This window comes from Telmatherina bonti (genome assembly GCF_933228915.1).
Source record: "Telmatherina bonti genome assembly, chromosome: 14".
In the NCBI taxonomy this organism is placed as follows: Eukaryota; Metazoa; Chordata; class Actinopteri; order Atheriniformes; family Telmatherinidae; genus Telmatherina; species Telmatherina bonti.
Window position 1 is genome coordinate 22,475,587 of NC_136612.1, and position 23,288 is coordinate 22,498,874.

The window sequence follows — 23,288 nt, forward strand, 5'->3', positions numbered from 1 at the left end:
GTGTGTGTGTGTTTGCACAGTGTTAGCCATAAAACCAGGTGGTCTCGTGAAACTGTTGAATTATAGGACATTAAGTACTTAAAGACCTCAGACTCAGTTCCACACACACACACACACACACACACACACACACACACCCCTTGGTTTGCATTTTAATTAAGCTTCTTTAATGGCTGCCAGTCTTACTTGTGTTGAAAATAATCAAGTGAAGAACATCCTAAACATCATCACCTTGACAAGGACAAGCGTCTCTGAGATTAAAAAGAAGATAATTTCATGGGAATTCATTACTTTTCTGATGATGTTCGGATCAAAGTAAAAACTGATAATGGTCACACCACAGTTAATAATACTGCTGGCCCAAAAATCTTGGCTACTCCCGACCTCACATGTGTAACTGCACACACACAGACAAGAGTCCTCATTCCTCAGTAGCAGTGTCACATTCCAAGCTTTCTTCTTGTCTTCCCACAAACCAAACACGGCTCACTCCTTCTTTCTAATTGTAGATGTTTGATTTATTTGATGTTTAAGGGGAAACTGGCTTCTTTTGCTGCGCTCTCATCGGAAAACATGCACGCTCATGCTCTCAACCTCTCTCACAAACACCAATACAGTACAGGCGCTTCTCTCTTTGTAATTACAACACATATACAAACTTCCTCTCCCATTAGAAGCTGACTTATCACCCTCCAGAGACCTCTACGCTCTCAGTAGTTCCTGTGCCACGCCCTCCTTCCCTCCCTGCCTCTTATGATTCTTCCCTCCCTTCGTATCATAAGAGCTGACAGAAGCCTTGCCAGGTTAGCTTCAGTCAGATAGGACTTAGGGAAGTGGATGTGGGCTTAAAGATCAGACTGAGAGGATTTCTAGGAATTCTCTAAACTTCAGCACAGACACTGGCAGTGAGTTAAGAGTGATGCAGACAGATTTGACAAAGAGGAAGTGAAAACTTACTCCATCACCTTACCAGTAAGCCATGTGTTCACTGGGTTAAATGGATTAGTGCACTTCTGCTGTGTGTTATGGCCAGTTTCATCAGAGGTGACAGAAGTTTGTCTCATGCATGTAATTAGTGGTCTTTTGCTTCAGTCAAGACTGGATGTGCTTCTTATGTTGAGCTTTGATGCTTAAGTGTGAATGTGAGAAGGGTACTTTGTCAGCAGTTTCCCACTGAGCCACAGAGGAAGCTACAGTTCATGTCTGGTTTATCGCAGCATCAGCTAGCCCCCTCCATCTCTGGGATTCAGAGAGCAAAGATCCAGTTTCTGGATCCAGTTTCTGGATCGTTGCTCTCTGAGCTATTGTTTTTAGGGCTGCTGGTGGTGTCATCTATAGCTGTGACCCAGCGTACCGGTCCATGTAAGGGTTAGTCTAGAGTTTAGACCAGTGTGGTTTAGTTCTGTGTCAGGTGTAGAGGTGTACGTAAAATATCAAAAGAGACGAACTTAACATTAAATCTTTTACACTACTCGTTACCATAAAATGTAAAATTTATTTAACAGCATTTGTAGGCAATGCTGAACCCAGTAAGATAAGATACAGGCCCCCACATCAATAAACATCATAGAAACACAGAGCTATAATAAAGAAAAAAATCATTTGTATATATCTGTATTGTAAATATCCTTGTTCAATAAACAAAGATAGTTACTAAATCTAATTCAAGGTTGCAAGGGAGCTGGAGCCTATTCCAGCCACCACTGGTTAAGAGACAAGGTCAGCCTGGCCCAGGTGTGTGTAGTCCTGATCCTCCAAGTTTGAGATGTTTCTACTGATGCAGCATACCTGATTTACATTAAATGGCTTTGCTCAAGAGCTTGTTTCCATTACTTGTCCATCAATTTGATTCAGGTGTGCTGCAGCAGGAACCCTGCAGAACAGTAACGTTTCAGAACCAACTTTGGACCTGCCAGTTCATAATAACAATACGGAGATATGCAACCATGCACAAGGAACTGGCTCAAACTGATGTGTCATGAAGTGCCCTGAGGTGACACTGTTGTTGTCATGATGTGGTGGTTTGTGTTTTTCCTTAGTTCAGGTTTCCTGTTTTATTTTGTAGTTTTTCCTGTTCAGTTCCCTTGTTTGTTGTTTAGCTTTTTTGATTTTCTGTTCATTGAGTTCACCTGGTCTTATTTCAGTTCATTCCATACACCTGTTTCTTGTTTGGTTCTCCAGTGTATTTATACCCCTCAGTTTTAGTCTTGAGTTGCTGGATCATTTTGTTGCACTAGTTTGTTTGTTGTAGTCCCCGGAGATCCTTAGTTAAAATAAATCAACTAAAATCTGCATCCCTGTTCCCTCATCTCTGCATTTTGGTCCACACCTTCACCTTCATCACCGCCACCCCATGACAGTTGTAAACTGACTCTATACAAATAAAGCGTCATTGAATTGAATTGAATTGAATTGAATCACATCACACACAAACACATCTTTTTTGACTGTGGGAAGAATTTAGGATAACCAGAGAGAACTCTACGCACTACGTGCAGCTTAGCTTCATACCAGAAGCTTTCCTGCCTGTTGACTGTATTAACATCAATAAAACTGTGTAGCCAATATTGTTTCTCTTGTATTACTGGTCAACTATCAGTGTCTACCATGAATTAAATTGTTCATGTTTCTGAGGGACCGCCACACAGACCAGAATTCAAAAGTAAAGGTATACTCCATTACAGGGCTATTCAACTCGGTCCCACGAGGGACGCAGCCCTGCAGGTTTTCAACAAATCCCTGCAACAACACACCTGACTCAAATTAATGAGTCTTTGTGCAGAACTCCATTGGCTGTTGGATCCATTTAATTTGGGTCAGGTGTGTTGACGCAGGGATACATTGAAAACCTGTAGGGCTGCTGCCCTCGTGGGACCGAGTTGAATAGCTCTGTTCTATTACATCCACTGTCCCTCTACAGAATCAGTCCCTGCTGCTCCTAATCCAGTGTTTACATTCAATGCAGGGTAGTAATGATAGCCATGAGATCTTGGACCACACCATGGGCCTATATACCTTCCTCCCTCCTCACCACCTAACCCAAAGATGTTTTCACAGGAGCCAAATACCTTAAATACATAATTAGCAGGGTCATTTGTGCAAAGGGGGCCCCAGTGAGGGCAGAAGCTGGTCGGTGTAAGTTTGTGGGGAGCAGAGGGAGGATAAGGAGTAAAGCTGGGGGAGGATATGAAGATGTGAGAGAACGGCGGACAACAAAGACGTGCATTCATGGCTGTGGCCCTGGACAAACTTGGCTGCTGCCATCTTCAAAGGCCACCTCTGCCTTTCCTCAAAACCCAGAGGCCACAGGTTGAGGCAAAGGAGAAAACATAACAGGGTAACATGGGGGAAACGAGAGAGGAAGATGGGGGAGGGAGGAGCGTAATGTTAAAAGATTGGTAATCTGCGCCGGAAACAGTCAAGACCATTTCTGAGGAGATTCTGTTTTCAATTAATCCAGGTTCTAAAATTTCAGGAAAAAAAAGCATCAGTCCAACACTTTTCGCCACTGGCAACATCCCTATATGACATGTAAACCCTGAACTTCGACCTTTTGCATTATAGGTAGTAAAACCACAGTTTGCTCTCTGCAAAAGACCAAAATTCCAATGGTCCATGTTTCACACCAGAAGACTTTCTTTGTATTGTTCCACCGCACACATAGTCACACATTTGCTGGCCTTCACATGCACACACACACACACACACACACACACACACACACACAGTCATAAATATAAAGCCCATTCAGCAGTCCTCTTCACACCTTACCTGCCCCCTTGTGCCCCTCTGGCATTGTTTATAAAAGCATGTCCACTTAAGTGCTGACCTGTCTGGCCTTTGTTGCAGTGGTGCCGATTACCCACATCCTGAGTCCACTCAGTTCCCTCTTTTCTTCATTTCCCCCCTTCTGTCTCAATCCTTTTGCACTCCCATTCCCCAGGGTATTCCCACTTCTCCTCCTGCTTTCCCCACCATGACATATTGCTTTCCTTTCCCTGCACTGCAAATACGCTGCACACACTATTCTAAACCCCCACTTTAGCCCTCTCCACATTTTATGAATAAAGCTTTGCATGTCAGATAAAAACAATAAAAATCAATCAAGACTTTGCTCTTCCTTTTATCTTTACTTTATTGACTTTATCCCCCTGCTGCACTGGCTAGCAGAATTGCTGTTCCTGTGATCCTTTCTCTCTTTCATGTTTTGCCTTTCTTTATCTGGCTCCCTATTGAGGTAATAAGATGGGTGTATGGCTGGGAAGTGCAAAGGAGAGGGACTTTCATGTCCCTTAGCCCTGGGATTAGGCTGAGCTGCTATGGGAAAAGTAATAAAGCCCCTAGAACCCACGTCTGCTGTTGGTGGATCCTGGAATAAAGCCCAACTTCTGCTCAGCCTGCAAACCTGAAAAAGCTCATATTTCCTGCGTACACCACCACCCTCACATCCAGCTTCTGTTTTGCCTGCAGCAGCAGCAACACATGAAACTCCCTTCGTTTGAGCCCACATAATCTGTGCATCTGTTACTTTGTGCAAGTACTACATTTACTAGAAAGTCTGTCAATGAGCAAATAGGTTGTTTTATGTTGTTGTTGTTGTTGTTTTTGTTGTTATTGCAGGTCCCTCTATCCCTTGGTGTGTTTCGTTTCCTGCCCTCTGCTTCATATCATATTCGATTTGTTGCTGACTTAATCACAACTTTTTTTTTTTACTTAAACCAGTAGGCTGTCCTCATTTATCGTGCAATATCATCCTAGAGACACACAGCACAATACAATGAACTCAACATCTAGTGAAAAGTTTCAAAAGCTGAAATACATTTATTGTTGAAAACATTAAATATATAAATTACGATTATTGCTGTCTTTATGCAAAGGAAGCTTTAAAAAGTGATAAAGGCTTGGTGATAGCATAATGGCATTGTGTTGTATTGTCATCACATAACTATGTGTGGTCCCTGATTTGGTGAAAAAGCTACCTTACATTGACATAATGTGGATGTTTACAGTAGTGAAACATCAGGCTATGGCTATAGCACCAGTCAACATACGCTAAGTTCATTTAAAGGTAGCTATGTGATGTAATGTTCATAAATCAACAGAGGCTGTACAACCATGTTTCATTCAAACTTACTTGACTTTCACTGGATTCTCTTCACATTGCACAGTGACTCATTCTTTCTCTTTGGACTTTAAGAATAATCCCAGTCAAACTTCACCATTTCAACACAGGGTGAAAGAAGATTGTTGTTTTCACATCATGTTGCCCTGCTTGTACATTCATCACTGTTAAAGGAACTGAGAAGGAAGTAGTTGTTTGTTCCATTGAGGTGCGGGGTCAGGCCACCACTGTAATGTTTTCAGACCACCTCAGTGCACTCATCATCATCATCTGTCCTGATTATATGTGGCTGCATAAAGCGCGAGTCCCTCCACAGGGTGGAGTGATTTGTTCTCCTGTCAACAGGGGAGTAAAGCCTGGCTAAACAAGGAGCCCATTCATGCAGTTGTTGATTTGCTTTGCTCACTTATTCAATCTTCAAGGTGGACTTTGCTCTTTGTAGGCTGAATATATGTGCTTAAAAAGCAGACTGGACAGGCATCATCCTTATCAGTGTTAGAGATATGAGTGAAAAATGGCCTCTTGTGGCAGAGATTGTGTGAGCACACACACAGACTGTGCTTTTGGAGTAATTTCTGTCTCTTTATAGACTATTTTTGCAATTAAAACACAATGTGTTTGCAATGGAATAAAGATTCCAGACCAAATTTTCACACTGCACTTAAGAGATGTTTTATTTCACTCAACATGAATTTTTGTGAAATTCTGCTTGACGTTGAGCTGAATCTCATGTGCAGGATCTAGTGGTCAGTCTTGACAGTAGTGAATGCTTAACAAATCCACAGGTTGTATGAAAATAGAACTGAAAGGTACATGCAGTAAATCATGTGATCGTGGCAAGAAGTAGATGTTGGAACAAGTGCCTGTAAATTTTATTCACTAAGATCAGGACAGACCAATAGATGTGTCTGTCACCGCAGGTCTCACTCATGAGATTCAGCTCAAACACCATGTTTTATTCTGGAAAAACAAGTTGTTCGATTGGCAAGAAGTTTGAATTTGCAAGCAAACTTTGAATTATGTGTATTTAAGTTGTGGATTTAACTATCAATGTAATTCATTGTCTGCGCATTAAAACATTTTTTAAGTGCAGGGTTTATAGTTATGCTGTATAATAAGGAAACAAAAGAAGGCTCACATACATCTCTCTTGTTTAGAAATACATTATAATTGCTGTTATTTTGGTGTCCTGACATGATTGCTGTCTACAAACTGATGTATGTTTGCTTGTTTGAAATGTCAGAAAGGTTTATCACCATTGTAGAATAAGTTTTCAAGAACAAACTATAAAGTTTCCCTGTATGAGCTGTTCTATCCCTTTATCTTTTCTTTCCTCTTTCCATGTCACAGCCATGATGTAAACAGGCTACACTAGTGGCAGCCATGTACTATTTGTCTATTGTTACACCTTCCCATATTTTTGCATGTTTTTGTAATACATTAAATACAGCCATTCAATTGCAACGGATGAAAAATAAAACATAATTCCTGCTTGGAGATAAGTATGCATAATATATTTCATAACAAAAATAAAGCATCTTCCTGTACTGATTCTCACATCACCACCTTGCACACACACATATCCAAACCATATGCAAGACTTGACATCAATCAGATATACTGCAATATAATACGAAACATGGTTGACAAAGAAAAAAAAAGAAACTATAAAAATGACACTGAGATTGTGATACTGATGAATACAAATAACCAGACCACACAGAACACTGGCATGTCTGCACAGATCATTGCAACACTTATTTTGTCCTTTCTTTACTACTGAAAGAGACAAAAAGCAAATGTCCACACATATAAATAGTTTGTAAGTAGCGACACGTCTTCCTTTTCAGATTGAACTGTACATAGCGGGCCGGGAAAGTCACAGGCAATCAGGAGTCTCATAGATTATTTGCTCTTTAATCAGAGCAAATATGCAATAACTCAATGTATGAATGCTCCATGAAGAGTTTTCAAAAAATTGGGCACTCTTCAACTGTCTACGACTTTTTTCTTTGCATTGTTATTCCTATAACACTCTCTCTCTCTTTCTTCCTGTGTATGCAAGAGTCACTTAAATGGGGCAGGGCGCTTATGTCTATTGGAGTGCTGGATTCCCACGAAAGCTTGATCCAACTCTTCCAGCTCCTTAATCGTCATTTCTTTTTTGTCAAAGTCTGTCAAAATGTTCGACACAAATCCTTTTCCTCATCACCCATTGGCCTTTTTCTGCCCCGCTCGAGCTCCTTCGCATCTTCCCTTTTCTTCTTATTTAGCGTCAAAGTCCAGTTGTCTGGGTAAATATCATACCACAGAGAGAGTCGTCGTCACTGGATATTGTTTATTTAAAAGGAAAAAAGCACCTTTGGTATCTTACTTATATTTGTCTGTTGTCTATTTTTCAGTCTCTTGACTTAGAAGAAAAGTTTATTTTCTCAAACAAAGGTTGCATGGCAGTGGAGAAGAGGACAAGGCTGGCGTCCAGTTGGCAGCATGTTCTGTTTTAAGTTCCTCCCATGCTAAACTCGCTTGCTCTGTCTGGTCTCACCTCACATCCACTGAAAAAAAAAGAGACAAAGCTTACATTAGAATTGGAACAAGTGAAACATGCATTTCATCATAAGAATTATTAATAGATTTTGGATTTAGAAACCAATTTCATCAATTAATTCATGCTTTTTTTTTTTTTTAACAAACTGACACAGTACACAGAAGACTGAAAGGGTTTGAAATAATTTCCCTCCAGATTGTAAAAACCTTGATCCAACCTGACACAACTATGTCCAGCCACCATCCTGAATGTCTGTTTTACTTTTTTGTGTACCCAAAGCACAGGATGGGACTAGGAAAAGTCTTTCTGTTTTACAGGGAGATGACAAGATGATAACATGACAGGAAGCAAAAGCAAATAAAGAGAGAAGGGTGCGCTTTAAGAAGTGAAACATTACAAACAATCAGAGCTGTTTCACACAACAAAAAAGTGCACACAATGACACACAAGCACAACACTGTGACACCAAGCACATTCGGCGAGTGTGCATGCTCGGCTAGCCACAAATTTAACATGCAGGGCGTTGAGTTCTTCTCACGCTGACGGCTGTGATGTGATTGGTGACAATGATTGACAGGCCCTCTCTGTGCCCTGATTGGGCAGTGCAGCACTAGCAGGTGAGAGAAGGCTTCAGTGCTTGAGTCCTACCTGTTCCCTTCACAGTTCCTCCAGTGCACTTTTGGTAATCAGAGCAACTTTATTATGTCACCAATAAGTCCTTGCTGGGCCTTAGCTTTTTAGATTTCCTTTTTTTACCTTTAGCCTTTTTTAGATGGCCTGGAGACACAAAGTTGGAGAGGGTGGATAGGATGTAGGGTTAAAAAGCAAAAGGCAGGGTTCATGATATAGAAAGGAGCACAAAAGCCCTGGGACAGAAGCAGAGAGTGCAAAGATATAACTCAGTATAAATTCTTCAAATGCCTTATCAGCACACATTACAGCGCTTATCAGCTTCCAGGGAGAGAAAGGCTTCAGATCAAGGCACTGGTGGATTTACCTGTCATGCCAAGCAGCCTTTGAACACCCTCTCTTAACACACAAGTTTGCACACATTCTGATATAAAGAGGCCCAAACATACAAGCTTTACAGTTTTGCAACGACAGGCCGCCTCACAGGCGTATGCATCTATGAAGGAGCAATCATGATAAAAATCATGACAAAAGGTTATCCAGTGCAAAGCCAAGGAGCCAGACAGAAAAAAGGCCACGTGACACACACAGAAGGGAGGCAGGAAAAAGGTAGCATGAAGAAATTGGGACACAGACAGGATTCAGCCATCAAACTCGGCTTCTGACTTATCTCCAAAAAAGCTGTGCTTGACCAACATTTCGGAAGACGTGCCACAATTATAAAAGATCCCATTTACCTGCTTCTGCATCGGAGTGCTCTACTACATGATGTGATGTGCAGATGCACTCAAGGTGGTCTTCTAATCGTACAAAGACCTCTTTAAGCTTGGGTTTCCTCTTCACGTATTCCACCTTGGCTACCTAAAGACAGGAAGAGAGAAAGAGTTAGCTATAGGCTCCATCACTGTTCTCCTCTTCATATCAATGAATTCACATTGTGCCCATCCACAAACACCAAATGATGTCGCTCCGTGACTGTTGAGGCATCTATGAACTGATTCATAAGAAAATAACGAACTATGTGTGATAGAGCATTCCTAAGAGGCAGATTCACTAGGTCCCACTTGTGTGCTCTATGGTCTACAAGCAACTGAATGGAGTGTATGACCCTGTCCGAGCAATCAAAAACAATGGCAGAAGAGAGAGTGGGGTTAAGGGGGGGTGGGGGGTGTTGTACACCCTTAGGGCCTGGGAAGGTTTACTCTGGCAGAAGAAAAGCTGGGAGATCCCCCAGCTCCAAGCCTTAAGCATCCACATCCAAATAGACACACACCTAAACTAATTCATCCTGTTTCAACATGTTGCTTTTAAGCCACGTTTCTTTATCTGTGAGGGAAAGCATTTCTTAGTTATGCATATAAAAAAATACTGTTTACTTGGTCTATTATAAGCTGTAAAACCCCAGGCAATGACAATTTCAAACTAGCAAACACAAAAGGAGAACAGGAATTCTTATCATTCCAGGTAACACCTTCTCAGTTTACATGTTGGACCCCTGCTTCCTGACTAATAACAACTGATCCTCAGAGGGTTATGAACATGCTTAGCCTCTGTTAGAACTGAACTGTGTTGATTAAAGCTCAGATGAAAGCTGAACAGAAAAGGGTTGAATGAAGGTTACGATCATATTGTTGTGTAACCCAGGGGAGGTGGCTGCATGCTTTTACTTCTCTGATCCATGTGCCAAGTACAGGTAACATCCCAGTCTAACACTGAGATGCCTGGAGCCATATGGAAACAATATCCTCAGCTTCACCTATCCTAGTTACCGCACGGAAAAAGGATATTGGTTGACAAGCTTCCAGCACTCTCTGGTGTTATGAGCAACACAGTTTCGTACTCAACATTAAGCTAACACATGTACCCAAGCGGCAAAAACTGATGAGAGGCTTTCTTCCTCTATCCAGTGATGGCATACTGCCAATGTTAGCTCTCGGTGGTTAGCTAGTCATGCAGACAAATGGACATACCAAACTATGTCTGATAAAACAAAGTATCGTGTTGACATTCACACGGAGAGCAACTTCATGTCAGTCCTGTAACAGTAGCTGGAGGGTGATCTGGTACAGATGGAACAGAGAGGATAAAGTTGGAAAGCAGCACTTTTAACAGCCACTCCTTTGCAACAGTTTATATCTATAGAGAAGGCAGAAAGGGAGGGAAATGGGAATAAGCAAGCAGGAGAGGTATGCGGTGAGCAAATAGAGGACAATGGTGTCTGGGTTTTTGGTGGTGTGTTTGCTGTTACCGAGCCCTGAAAAAGAAGGAGAGCAGGTGAAAGGCCAAAGCGAAGCAGAAGGTAGGAGGGTGAGCCATCACTCTCATTAGAGAACACAAGGGTGTATGTGTGCGCAAATAGAGGGGGGTTATTTAAGGAGGAGGGGGAGGAAGGGCAAAACCATGATCATGACTTGTATTAAATGACATTCATGTGTTACCTATTAACATATAGTTTTTGGGTTACCCGCTGGGGGAATTTATTAAACTAACTCTGACAGGACAAATAGAGGAGTTATCAAAGGTTTGTTGTTATCTTCTGAAAGTGCACACAGCATCGCAGAATGACACAAGCTTCCCAGAAAACAGCTGCCAATATTTAATTACATTATCTGTCAGGAAAAAAAATGAAGAAAAGAGGAAAGCAAAAGAGAGATGAAAGATGCAGCTGCCTCTGCTGACAGTTCGGCTGCCATTGGTTACAGGAATGTCTGTGCTGAGGGAGCTTCAGCAGGAAGCATAAGACTGAGCCTTGTCTGACACTTATAAACTGAAGCTGTTCCTAATGACAAACACACACACACACACACACACACACGCATACACAGACTCTTGAGCCAAACAAACAGCTATTGACACAAGGATGAAGTGATGAGCTCCCTTCATGTGAAACTCAGTGGTAAGCTTGTCTCCTTGCCCCTCACACAGCAGGGTCAAAACATTCCCTGCAGGAGTTACAATGCTTACATGTGCTTATTTATCTCTAACTGATCATGTCTGTGCTACAGTTTGTATTCTTATCCTGGTTCATATGTTGCTTGTTATAAAACAGTTGATGCTGGCAGGAAAATGGCGGACGTCTTCTTTCCATCTTTACTTCTAGCTTCCACTCTCGTATCAAGTCAGTGACTTCCCAAATAACTTATAGATCAGAAAGAGACCCCCGTGTTGTAGCAAGGGGCCCCCCACTCTCTTTGTATAAATCAAGCCGTTCTGAACTCCCTAGAAAGCCAGGGCCCTGAGAAAAAGTCCACTGAGTGGCTCTGGAATGATATCCGATCCAAAAGGTTGGGGTGAGACACAGGGCTCTGGGAAGCACACCCCCTATAGTTTGTCCCTAGTGTCACCACAGCACTCCATGTAAAGCCAATTGTCCCAGTCTGGCTAATTGGGAATTCCCTGAGCACAGAACACTGATGATAACATGATGGAGGGGAAAATTTTGCTCCGGCCTTCCAAGAAAAACACAGTGGGGATGTGGATGTGCACTGCGGGCCATGGCAAATTGGAACAGTGACAGAATGAAGTAAAAATAAATAAAAGTGTGTGTGTGTGTGTGTGTGTGTGTGTGTGTGTGTGTGTGTGTGTGTGTGTGTGTGTGTGTGTGTGTGTATGGAGAATGGAGGGTGGAAAGAAGCTCGTTAGGGTTGCAATTCATCCATCAGGACGGAACTTAGACAACAGAGACTCGATGTTTGTTTGTTATAGAAAAATGAGGAGGAAGGAGAGGCTTTGTGTATCTCCATGCATTTGTTTGCCCACTTGTCCACTGAAATAAATGAAAGAAAAAAAAATTGTCAGGAGGAGTGCAGCAACCCACAGATGAAGACTGGATGTCAGAAAAAGACCAACGCAAACTGCTGCTTTCCTACGCTAAGCTCCAAATGGGAATCAAAAGAGAGGAAGTAAACCGAACACATCTCTAAAAGCATTTCCTTCATGCAACAACTAAAATGATGTGCAATATCCTTAGATCTTCCTGGCTCAAAACACACACTCAGCATACAAAACTGAAAGAAACTCATTACTGAGCACCTAAAAGAAAAAGTGAACAGCAAATTTAATGAGAGAGCAACAAAGATGGAGTAACTGGCAGACACTTGACAGTCAAATTAGAGAGGGGTGTACAAGGGAAGACAGATACGACGCAGGGAGTGAACAACTATTTCACATAACAGACAATCAGACTCCAAAAGTGAAGGGGTCTGTAGAGAAGAGGTGTGGAGGGGAGGATGAAGTCAGTGGGGAAGAGCAGGAGGGAGGATAGGAGAAGAGGAGAGAAAGTAAATAGAGAAATAAAGCAAAATGTGATTAAAATATGCTTCTACTCTTCCCTGCTGGAGCTGATGCATTCCAGCCGGTGCAGCAGTAGCCAAACTCGCAGACTTCTGGTTTGGTCAAGACACTCCCATGGTCTGCGACCTGCCTCACCATGCGCACACAGTTCTACACACACAAACTCCCTCACCCTTCTTCATCTAGTTGCAGAGTTGAGTGAATCAAAGGGAAAATAATTCACAGCTGTAGGGACTTCAAACAGGGAGGCCCCCTCATTCCCATCTGAGCCCCCTTTCCCCCACCACCCCCACCCTGTCCTTCAGATCGTCATAAATCATTCTCACTGTATCACCGTCACACTGTCCGATATTTATGAAACACTCCATAATTCAGGGTCCCGCACAACCGCAGGGGAATGGCTACTGCTTCCCCCAACACCCGGATGTGACCCTCTGTCGCTGAGGTAACTGTCAGTGTGTGTTTGTGTGTAGGGGTTGGAGGCCGGGGGCCGGTGCTGAGAGATGTGTGGACCCCCACACTCAGCACTATGGCTATTTCAACCTGGCCTCTGTCAGCCTCCACTTTGATCCAGAAGCCATCAACACTTCATTACTCTGCAGCCCGTCTTCCTCTTGCAGCAGCTTCACACAAACGGCCTCACCCCGGCCCTGTTCGGGGGAGTTTACGTAGAATAGCATGAAGCGCTCACGCTCTCTTCCCCACAGGCTCACCCACACACACGCACGTTCCACTTGGTTTACACAGATGTGTGCTGATGACCTTCTATAACCTCTGGAAAATACTTGCTTCAATGCCAATTAAAGGTTCCCAGCTACTAAACGCAGCTAAATGAGATATACTGAACTGAATTGTAACAGTAATATACCAAGATTATTAGATTAGGGCACATCATGAGGGGAGTGAAAAGAGCTGGTTCTCATGTTTGCTGCTATTTTTAAAGTTTTGCCCCAACCTCTTTGTTCCTCTAAGAAAGATTTTTTTCTTTTTAATCTGTGTTGATGTTATATTTAATGTATGTTTATACCTATTTGCACCTGCTATTATTATGGGTTTTTTTTTTTATACTATTTGCTTATTTTTTCTCAAACCTGTATATACAGTCATTAATAGCATGATCAACAGGGGATGTGATGTACTGGTAAACCATCTGTACCATAGTTAAAGTTAATGAATGTGAAGATAAGTGACGGGTCCATTCTTTGCTTGTGTGTCATCATGCCCTATTTACTCAATTCCATAGAGAGAATACACAGAAGGGTATTTAGATTCACGCGCTCACATACATTTGTATGTACAAAGAGAAATCTGCAAAAAAAAATGCATGAGGGCTTACGCACACAAAGACTGCATGCTAACTATCCTCCTGTTGCACATAAACACTGCTAGTCTTGTGTAGTTTATTTCACCACAAGGAAAGGAAAAGTGAAAAATATTTACTTTACTAAAGATGGGATAGGAGAAGTGAATGTGGTGCCATTAAAAGTTTATAATGGAGAAGCGATTTCAACTTCAAATATGCTAGGATTTTGGAGTGCAAATGAAAAAAGCAAGATCCAAAGCTACAATGAGGATAATAAAGTCAAAAAGAGAAGTTTTAGAGGGGTTCAAATGAAGACATAAAAAATGTAACTTTAAGATCATCACCTTTTTTTCCTCAGGCTAGTCCTGATTAAAGTTTCCTTTATTACCCCATTACTGAATAAAACAAGCTTGCACAGAAAGGGGCTTGCACAGACTAGTTCTGGCTTTTTGAGTCTATAGCATTCAAATGTAAAGGAAGAGAGAAAGAGAGGAGGGGAAATACATAAATAAATAATGGCGTGTATTTGGGCAAATTTACAGTGGTATGAGATGGAAACAAACACAGCAAAAGAGTTTTTTTTCCAGTCTTTGGCCTGCAGAGGAAAAAGTCAGACATGGTAGGCAGACAGCATTTTTAGTTTGGTAATAAGTGAAGAGAGAGGCACAAACTGAACCCCTATTCAGACTGAGGGGATAGAAAGAAAGAAAAAAAAACTTGGCATGAGACAATATTTCTTACACACAATGTGGTGAATGTCTCCTGACCGGAGAGAGCCCTGACGGATGACCTTTCCAGGGATGCAACGCCTTTCAACCCACTTTGCCAGCGGCTGGAACCACATGGAAAACTGCTCCCCACCCCCTCGCCCCCACCCCTACCTCCCCACCCTAAAACCATCTCCATCTCGCCTGAAGCTCCCTCTCAAGTCTGTACACTCATTTTGTCCTCAATGTCATGAGGGGGACATGGACAAACAGAATGGCTACAGAATTCCAAGACTAGCTGAATCAAGTCTTCTAGTGTCTTCCATGCTCATCACTGCAATAACAGACAGAGCTCCTATTGATGATGACAGACATCAACTGCCGGTAGACGGACAGATGGATGAGCTTGCATGCAGACACACAGATACACAGGGCTGTGCTGTATATCAGAGCTGGACTTTCTTACCACAATATGAGTCAGCATTTCTGACCATAAACACTTTTTCCCTGTTTGCAGTGCCTTTTGCCCTACAAAGGTTGCCTTGTTGGTAGGGAGGAGCTGAGAAAGAATGTCTTCATATCCTTACAGAAATCTCCATAACCTGTACCAGTGTATCAGGGATTGGTATTTGTATCATTACTTTGCCAGTCTATCAAAGCAGCAACTTTTAGGTCCTCTAAGAGAAGCAAGAGAAAAAGTGCTACGGTATCGTCCGTGTCTGGGCAAGATCACAACTGCAGAGATTAAGTGCAGATATAGATTGGCTGGAAAACACTAACACAGTCGGTATTCCTGGCTATCCTGTTTATCCCCTGGTTGCTTCTTGTTCTTACAGTGCAGACCACATAACTCTTGCATTTCCTAACAGAGACTCTCACCAGCTAACAAGCTGTCGTGTAAATATATCAGCGATACATCTCAGCTCCAACCACCATGTCTCCACTGATCCTGCACAGGACGTGTTTTTAAGCAACAGATGCCAAAGAGCCTCAGAGCAGTGCATCCCTGTTCAGTTACTCTCATTCCCTATGCAACTTTGTCTCCGTTTAAAAAAGACACAACGCCAAACACGTGGAAAGTGGAGGAGCAGCCGTGCAACAACCAGTAACACTCAGACATTGTCAAGACACAGGAGGCTGTGTCTTCATCTCTATCTCTCCCTCTGCTTCTGCCTGTCTTACACTTGGAAGGAGGATCTCTCAACAGATGTCCTGGCAAAAAGTGCCATCAACCATCTCTCCCTGCCTCTCTCGCCCCTCTGCTTCTCTTCTTAACTTGCACTATCCTGGCACAATCACTTAGGACTCCGCCAAAGATGGGATAAGGTGATGAAGAGAGAGGGTGATGATCACCTGAAATGGAAGAGGACTGTCGGGAAAGGGGGCAGCAGAGGTTAGATGACTGATACTTATGAAGTGGCCAAGTAGTTTAACAAGAGAAGGGTTGACTGAGAGGATGTGTTGTAAAGGAAAAAACAGCAGGGTAGAAGGAATGCTGTTTTACTCACCTGGCGAGAGACAGCATGTCTGTCCAAGCAATGATGACGATTTCTCTGCTTTTTACCCTCACAATATATTAATAATTTGTTGTAATTGTGTGTGTGGTCATGCTTGTTAGCAAGTCCGTTCCCTGCAGCTAAAATATTTTGCTTTACCTTGACGGTGCGGTGGTGCTTGCGGGATGGGTGACAGCGCATGTTGCTGGTGTTGCAGCAGCCTGTGCAGCGCTTCACTTCCACACAGGTTGGCCATAACAGGAAGTTGGCAGACGTGGGATCCACCTGGCTCCTGGGGATCTCGTAGATCACCGCCCGTGTCTTGCACACTGCAGGGACCGCCTCCTCAACTGAAAGACAAACAAGTAGCGTGAATGCATTTGGTTTGCATGACACATATTCCGACTGCAAAATGAGTGCAGATGTACGATTATGATCTGTATTTTCTCACTTACAGCTGCTTGCATTCTTTAGCTGCTCATTACTAGATGACTCACTTGACATGAGCGCTGTTCGTCCTACCTCAGATCACACCCTACAACTTTCAACAGTTAGGAGTGCAAGCTATCCGAATGATGATCTCATATCAGCCAAGGAGTTAAGGAGTATCTAAGACATAAAAAAAACCAGTGGTCCAGTGTTCTGAGCCTTTGCTGGGGTTAACGTAGTGTGACTATGCCAGAAAACCTTTGTTTTCAGCAGTGGGAGATCTAATAATGGCCTTTAAACCTCTTCTTATTGTGAAAAAAGAACACTTGTAAGCATTCATTTCAAATGCAATGTACTGATAAACATCCAGAACTACAGATTTGACAGTGTACAATAAAGTACCATTATGTTGTAAAGAAGATATGTCCATCATGCACAGAATGTGAGGGCTTTTGTGGAGAGCTGCCAAAATGGTATAGTATATCATAATCTCATGATTTGGCACACGCTGATGAAATATGACCAGCCACCTCATCCAGTGTTGCTTTAAGTGCCATGCTGCCGGGGAAGATACGGGGAGCACGCAGGCAGCCTTAACACACACACATCCCACACTACATGATATTCTCCACGCCTCGATCAGATATCGTACCGCGTGGCGTTTTATGAAGAGATCTGACTGGGAGCCCAGGCAAGCTGCAACATGAACCCTGAATGGCTGGAATTTCCACGCTCAAGGATATATTTCTCTCCTGACGCTTGTGTCTTAGATCTGCAAGCCTCAGGCCAATTAAAAGGCTTCGTGTCAGACGTCCTCGTCAACCTCATACACCAGCCGCTTTTCTCATGATTCCTTGATTGCCATAAATACTGGGTAGATGTCTTTATTAGGGTTCCTTTTAACCTCTAAAAAGCAGTATAAAAACCACTAAATGGTAGCGTTGTTTGACATTAGTGTAAAGTGATCTGTTTCATGTCCTGGGAACTCGTGTTTTAGGAGGTGACATTTAAGTTACAAAATATTTTAAAGGCATTTTGGCACTGTGTGTGCCAAGTGGTGATGTATGTAAATACAAATATCGTGATGCAACCTTGACAGCAAAGTTCTTACCTATGCTCCTCTTGCGTCGGCTGTGTAGTTGGGAGCTCTTTAGATCATTGTAGTAACCCTGATGATGCGAGAAGTTCTTGTGGTGGTGCTTGTGGTGCTTGTGCTCCTCAATAACATCATTTCCCGTACCTCGTCAAAACATAAGGTCATCATATTAATAATGTCACACATAAAAGAAGCAAGCACACTACAAGCTTCTCCAACCAATAAACCAACCCTAAGCCTGTGACCAACAATGCAACTTTAAAAATACAGAATGGCACTGATGTGTGGCTTGGTAGGCCTCACCAGTGGGCTACATGTGATCTGCTGCTGATGCTTTATATACCCAATCCACAACAAACAATCTGTTGGTTAGTCATGCAACCATAATGAGATGGTAACTTCCGACTTGTTTGTTGTGCTCAATGCTTGAGCCCTTGATTAACTGAATGGGTTAGGGTTTCCGTCAAGATGCTAGCTGAGCAGCAGCTGAGGATGTTTTAAAATCCAGTGAACAGTCCAGAGTGCGGGCAGGAGGCCGAGTTTTACACAGACCTCTGTGTAATTGCAAGCTTTGTGTCACTCACAGATTTGGCTGAACTTTCGTAACAGGAATAAAGTAGCTAGACACAGGTGAGTCAGCATGAACCTTCAAAAACAACCAGCTTTCATAGACACACAGGGGACAAAAGTGGTCATTTGACAGGTGGTGCTCAGTCGGCATTATTTCTGCGCATAATTAGCGGTTTGGTGTCTCTCATTTACTGAAAATGTTTGCTTTTCAGTCATTCAGTGGCTTAGGAAAGTACATGTTTTGTTGTTCTGCTATGCAAGTTTCTGAAGTTCTCTAGCTCCAGACCAATATAGCCACTTCAGCCTTTTCACAGTCATGGTCATCTGATAAAGTGTTGTGCTTGTTTTGGTCCCCACCCAGAATAGAAGGTGGATTACAGAAAAGTGCCAGACAAGCAATAAAATGATAACGCTTTTCCGTAGGATACTGCCCTGAAAGTGTCTGAGGTTGTTTGCAAAGTGGGTGGGTCTACCTGTCTGTAAGTACCGCATATCCACCCCACCTGGCTAACACAATCCTATGCCTGTACACTCAACATAAACACATGCACACAATTAGACAAACCCCTCTTATTATCCTCCATAACATGCTAAAACCCAAAGTATACAAGCACAAAAAAAGCTTAACCATTAATAAACACAGTCCACTCATCCAGTTTCTTTGTGCTCTGACCAAAGCAATCTAAAGGGATTCCCTCTGCCTATACATAGTCCACCACTGCAACTGCTTGTTTATTTGCTTTTAGGTGCCTTCATTTTACAGCTACGTCAGGTATATGGTCCAATGTAGCCCCTTCAGTGAGTGTTGAAGGAAATTCCTTCCAACTTGTTGTGGAGTCAGTAAAACAGCCAGTGATCCAGAACCAAAGGTTCATAGAAGGAAAGTGCTGCCTGTAGCTAAAGTAGGCTGTTAAACAAAGGGCTTAGCTATCAGTCTGTCTGACACATGTACACTCATTGTATACGCTCAAATATACCCCCAATTTCTCTCCAGTACTGTTAGGTACTCTCATTGCAGTGGTGGTTATTTTCCAAACACCTTTTTTAATGCTTATGTATTGTATTAATATGTTCTTCTCCTCCAAATGGAAGACAGGACTGAGGTAAGGTGTTGCACTAATGTGGCCACCTTCAAACAACTTCTGTGAAGCCCGAAAAATTCCTTTACAGACAGCAGTCCCCTTTTCAAGCAGGAGGAACAGTGCAGAAGCGGAGTGAGGGGTTGCTCCTCTCCTGGTTCCAGGTGACTAAGCGGTAATAACATGCCCGAAGCATAGAGACGAGAGAAAAGAGGACAGGAGACAGTCACTTGCCATGAATCAGGCTTTCATGACTGGCAAATTACTCCCTCCATTAGCTAAGGGCCTTGACTCCCTCCTTTTACTCCTCCTTCTCTCTTTCTTGTTCCCTCTCCTTGAACAAATAGCTAACATGTTGACATCTTGGAGCAGGGGACTCCATAATTCTTCTTCTGTGTTTTTGGTATTTTTAACAGTTGCAGTTGAGTTGACAAAGTATCAGCTCAGGTCATAGAACCAACAGGTCCCCCCTTGTGGTGAAAGCAGGTGCGAAGCATAACTTTGCTCTGACCACTTAAGCTTCAGAGTTAGTGCCAACTAACTCTGAAAATGGTGCCGGCTTTTAGGAGACAATGCAGATTGCACAACTTGAGTGAATATAACTTCAAGATTCTTGTTACTCCCTCCTCCACCTCTGCCCCCTGCCAAGAGTCAGGTTCCCTTTTCTGTCAAAGTCCTTCACTAAAAGAGATAAGAGCAGGCAGGCAGGAGGCCACCTCATGAGGGAGACAGGGATAGAGAAGAGGAATAACGAGGAGAGAAGCACCTCAGGGGCCAGACAGCCATCTGCAGACTTCAACAAGGTCATCTCATCTGTCAGTCAGTGCCAAAGAAACTGTCCTCACTAAATTAAATGCAAGTCTGCACTGAGCACAGCCGCTCAACAAAGTCACTGTGAATCCCTCAGGCCTTCAGACCAAAGAACTAAACAAAAACATCTAAGCCTTTTTTTTGCCTTCTCTGGTTGACATGCCATGCTGTTACAGCTTAGCCGATATTGCTAGCCTCCCTGCCTCTACCATCTGCAACAAAAGCTCTGAAAATACCCCTCTGGCTGGTGTCAAAGGTCTTTAATGGCCTAGCAAGGGCAGCCTAGCTGACCCTCAGACAGATTTATGTCCTCTTAATAATAATCAGCCTATTGCTGTTACCTTGCAAAATATGACTAGGTTTGAATAAAGATTTAATTAATTGAATTATTAACACCTCCTCTCATGCCTGAGGCGCTCCAGAGACCTACTCTGCTCAGTGTGAAGATCACTGTTGTAAACTGCAGGTTGTTTTGACTGTGAAATAATAAATAAAAAAAATACTAATGATGTTTTGTCATCAGTGAATTTATCCTTCAGCAAAGTACAGTTAAGGACACACAGAGGAATACTTGAATGAAAAACCAATCTTAATTAGGCTGCTTTGGCTTTGGGGTTTCTAATCAGCTGTAGTTAGCTGGGTCACTTACATCACTTGGGATTATTAAAGCAAATGCAGTAATTGCCTATTTCCATCAGCAAATCTTTGCAGGAGAGCACTGAATTAGATATATGGCAGGAGCCTGTGTAAATAGAGGCTCATCTGAAGCAAACAGCTTCTTCCAGTGGACCAGTGTAACTTAACCTAAGGCCGTCTGAGACGAGACAGAGGAAGCACCACCTGAAGCATAACTAACTTGCTTGACCTGCATGCTGCTGTTTCTTTTACTCTATTTACAGGGCAACAAATGTGGCTGTCTGCTTGCAATAAAGCCAGCTCATTCCAGTAACTGCTACAGCTGAGAAAATATGTCAGCGAAAGTCCACATTTGTCACATGTGTACTGTAAAAGCACTTGTCACATTTACTGATTTATCTTCCACAGCAAGGCTGGATACCTTGCAGACTAAATAGTAGGCTATGTGTAAGGCATATAGATAACCGTGTGTTACGTTATAGCTATTATGTGTTCCACTATATAAAAAAAAGAAAGCTCTGCAGCTACTTTTTATGACTAGAGAAGCTCAATATTGTGCTCTTTGGAACAGCATCCAGGGCTTTATGTTCAAATTACACCACAAGTCGTGTGATAAGAGTAACAAGAGGCAGAATTTACCTACGGAGTCTATCTCCAGTAACCGCTGGAGGTCGCTGATGCTGTGGATTTCACTGTTGGACAGCCGGTCTATCAGCTCCTGGGGAAACTCCGCTTCCTTCAGGGGGCGCGGGGGCAAAGAAAACCAAACACGACATGAAGGTTAGAGAAGTGTCGGGTCAGTGGGAAATGAGTGTGTAATTGTTTGTCTGTAAATAATAAAGGTTCAAACAAACACCAGAAGATCGGTGATAAGACAACTTTGCAACTGTTCGCCAAAAAATGCAGGCCAGTACTCCCAGTTACCATCCATGAAGCCATTCTGCTCATTAACTGAGAAGGAGCCCCTTTAAGAAGTCAGGCTGCCTGGTTCTCAAAGCAGCGTTATTAGAGTTTAATAAACTCTAATAACCAGGCATACTTTTGAATTTATCATTTTCCTTTTTTTTCTTGCTTTGTTGTTGTTTCTCTACACTTCTCCATATTTCATAAATATTTTCACGTAAAAGAAAATAGGAAACGTTGTTCTTTTCTTATCAATAGGCTATAGGCCTATAATTGGAAAAACATTACTTATGGATACTTTGGAACTGTCAAACCTGCAGATAAATGATTCACATATTTTAGCTCAAATCCGTCTCTGCTCAGATCGACGACAAATATCAAGTGGAATTTGGACGTCAGGCTTCAGTGTGTGAGCGGCACCCCCTCTCCCTCTCCACTTGTTGCGGTCCTGCAGCAAGCACCTCGATTTGAGCAAACCATTCAGCCTCGCAGGAACAGTGGCTATTTTTATCAGCCGGAGCGGTTCCCATAAACGCGCTTGTCCCATCCAAAACGTTTGTCCGGTTGCCACAATCTACAAAAAGACTTGGCACAAAAAGCAAGTAGAACTTCGATATGCGACCAAGTGCAGACGCAGTCAGTGCGCACTGGCAGTGTGAGGCGCAGATGTGCCGTTTTTTTTTTCCAACAAAAAAATTAATCACATCATTATTTTGTTTCTTTGCTTTTGTTTTTAATCATTTAACTATCAACTGTTCTCTTTTAAAATGTATTCATAAAATGTGTGTATCTTAAAAATGAAGAGCTGTACTTAGAATGTCCTTATATGATTCACTGACTGTGTTAATGAAATGCTTTATATCAAAATCTATTTGTAGTTTTCTCTAGGCATCAAGTTGCTTTAATATGTGTGTAGCTAGTAGAGAAATGCGCGCTCGTGGGACCTTTGCACCCTGAGAGGAATCAAACCCACACTACTATGACATGTGCCAAAGAAAGCACCCGGGTCCGCAGGCTACCACTCTGGCTGTGTGATGAACTTCTGGTACTTTACCTCAGCAGTGGCCAGTAGGTACGTCGTCCACAGCAGGAAGTAACAAAGTGCGGGTCTCATCTCCTTTCAATTCAAAGTTAAGCCCAAATACAAAAACTGTGTTGGTGTGTAGGAGCCCGAGAGTCGCTCCTGGCCCAAGAGGATCCACAACCATCCCCTCGGGGTGAGAAACGAGAGTGTCAGAGCAGCTTTGCGGGCTCAGTCAGACACGGTGCTGCACTTGCTTCAAAGGAGAGTCTGAGAAGGCTGGAAGTTTATTCTTGTTATTCACATTGGGTTGCGTCCTCTTGAACAAGCCCTGTGCTGCACCATCGTTCCTTACGCGCCTGCGAGATAATTCCCAGAAACAAGCCTGGCGCGCGTTGCACTTGTCCTTCACCTTTTAACAACAAGGCTGCAAACTTTAGCCCAGCACAATGAGATGTCAAAGACGAAACACGGTTCCTTTTCTTTGACAGAACAGACGGGACTAAGACGCACGGGTAGTTATGAAGTCTTACTTTAAAAAAATAATCCAAATAAGCGAATGCCGTCAGAAAATCACAAGGGGAAAAAGTTGTCCGTCCTGGCTCTCCAAAGTCTGTCTTGCAGCGGTCTGTACAGGTCCTTGAC

At 42.8% G+C, this 23,288-nt stretch overlaps 1 protein-coding gene across 1 annotated transcript; it reads right to left on the bottom strand.

The window, feature by feature from the left end:
- Window positions 1-4,866: 4,866 nt before the first annotated feature.
- On the bottom strand, window positions 4,867-23,288 carry pdgfab (platelet-derived growth factor alpha polypeptide b). Its single transcript, XM_079253501.1, has 6 exons — window positions 22,677-23,288; window positions 21,359-21,455; window positions 17,640-17,768; window positions 16,259-16,449; window positions 9,038-9,161; window positions 4,867-7,677 (listed from the first exon to the last, which is right to left on the bottom strand). Exons 1-6 carry the CDS (start codon window positions 22,734-22,736, stop codon window positions 7,664-7,666), a joined length of 615 nt encoding a protein of 204 aa, XP_079109627.1. The 5' UTR covers window positions 22,737-23,288; the 3' UTR covers window positions 4,867-7,663.

Excerpts from the sequence above, each read along its gene's own strand:
- pdgfab (XM_079253501.1), bottom strand. The coding sequence starts at position 22,736 with ATGAGACCCGCACTTTGTTACTTCCTGCTGTGGACGACGTACCTACTG. Across the intron at positions 21,456-22,676 it reads ACCTACTGGCCACTGCTGAG|GAAGCGGAGTTTCCCCAGGA; the intron begins GTAAAGTACCAG and ends CGCCCCCTGAAG. Across the intron at positions 17,769-21,358 it reads ACTGGAGATAGACTCCGTAG|GTACGGGAAATGATGTTATT; the intron begins GTAAATTCTGCC and ends TGTTTTGACGAG.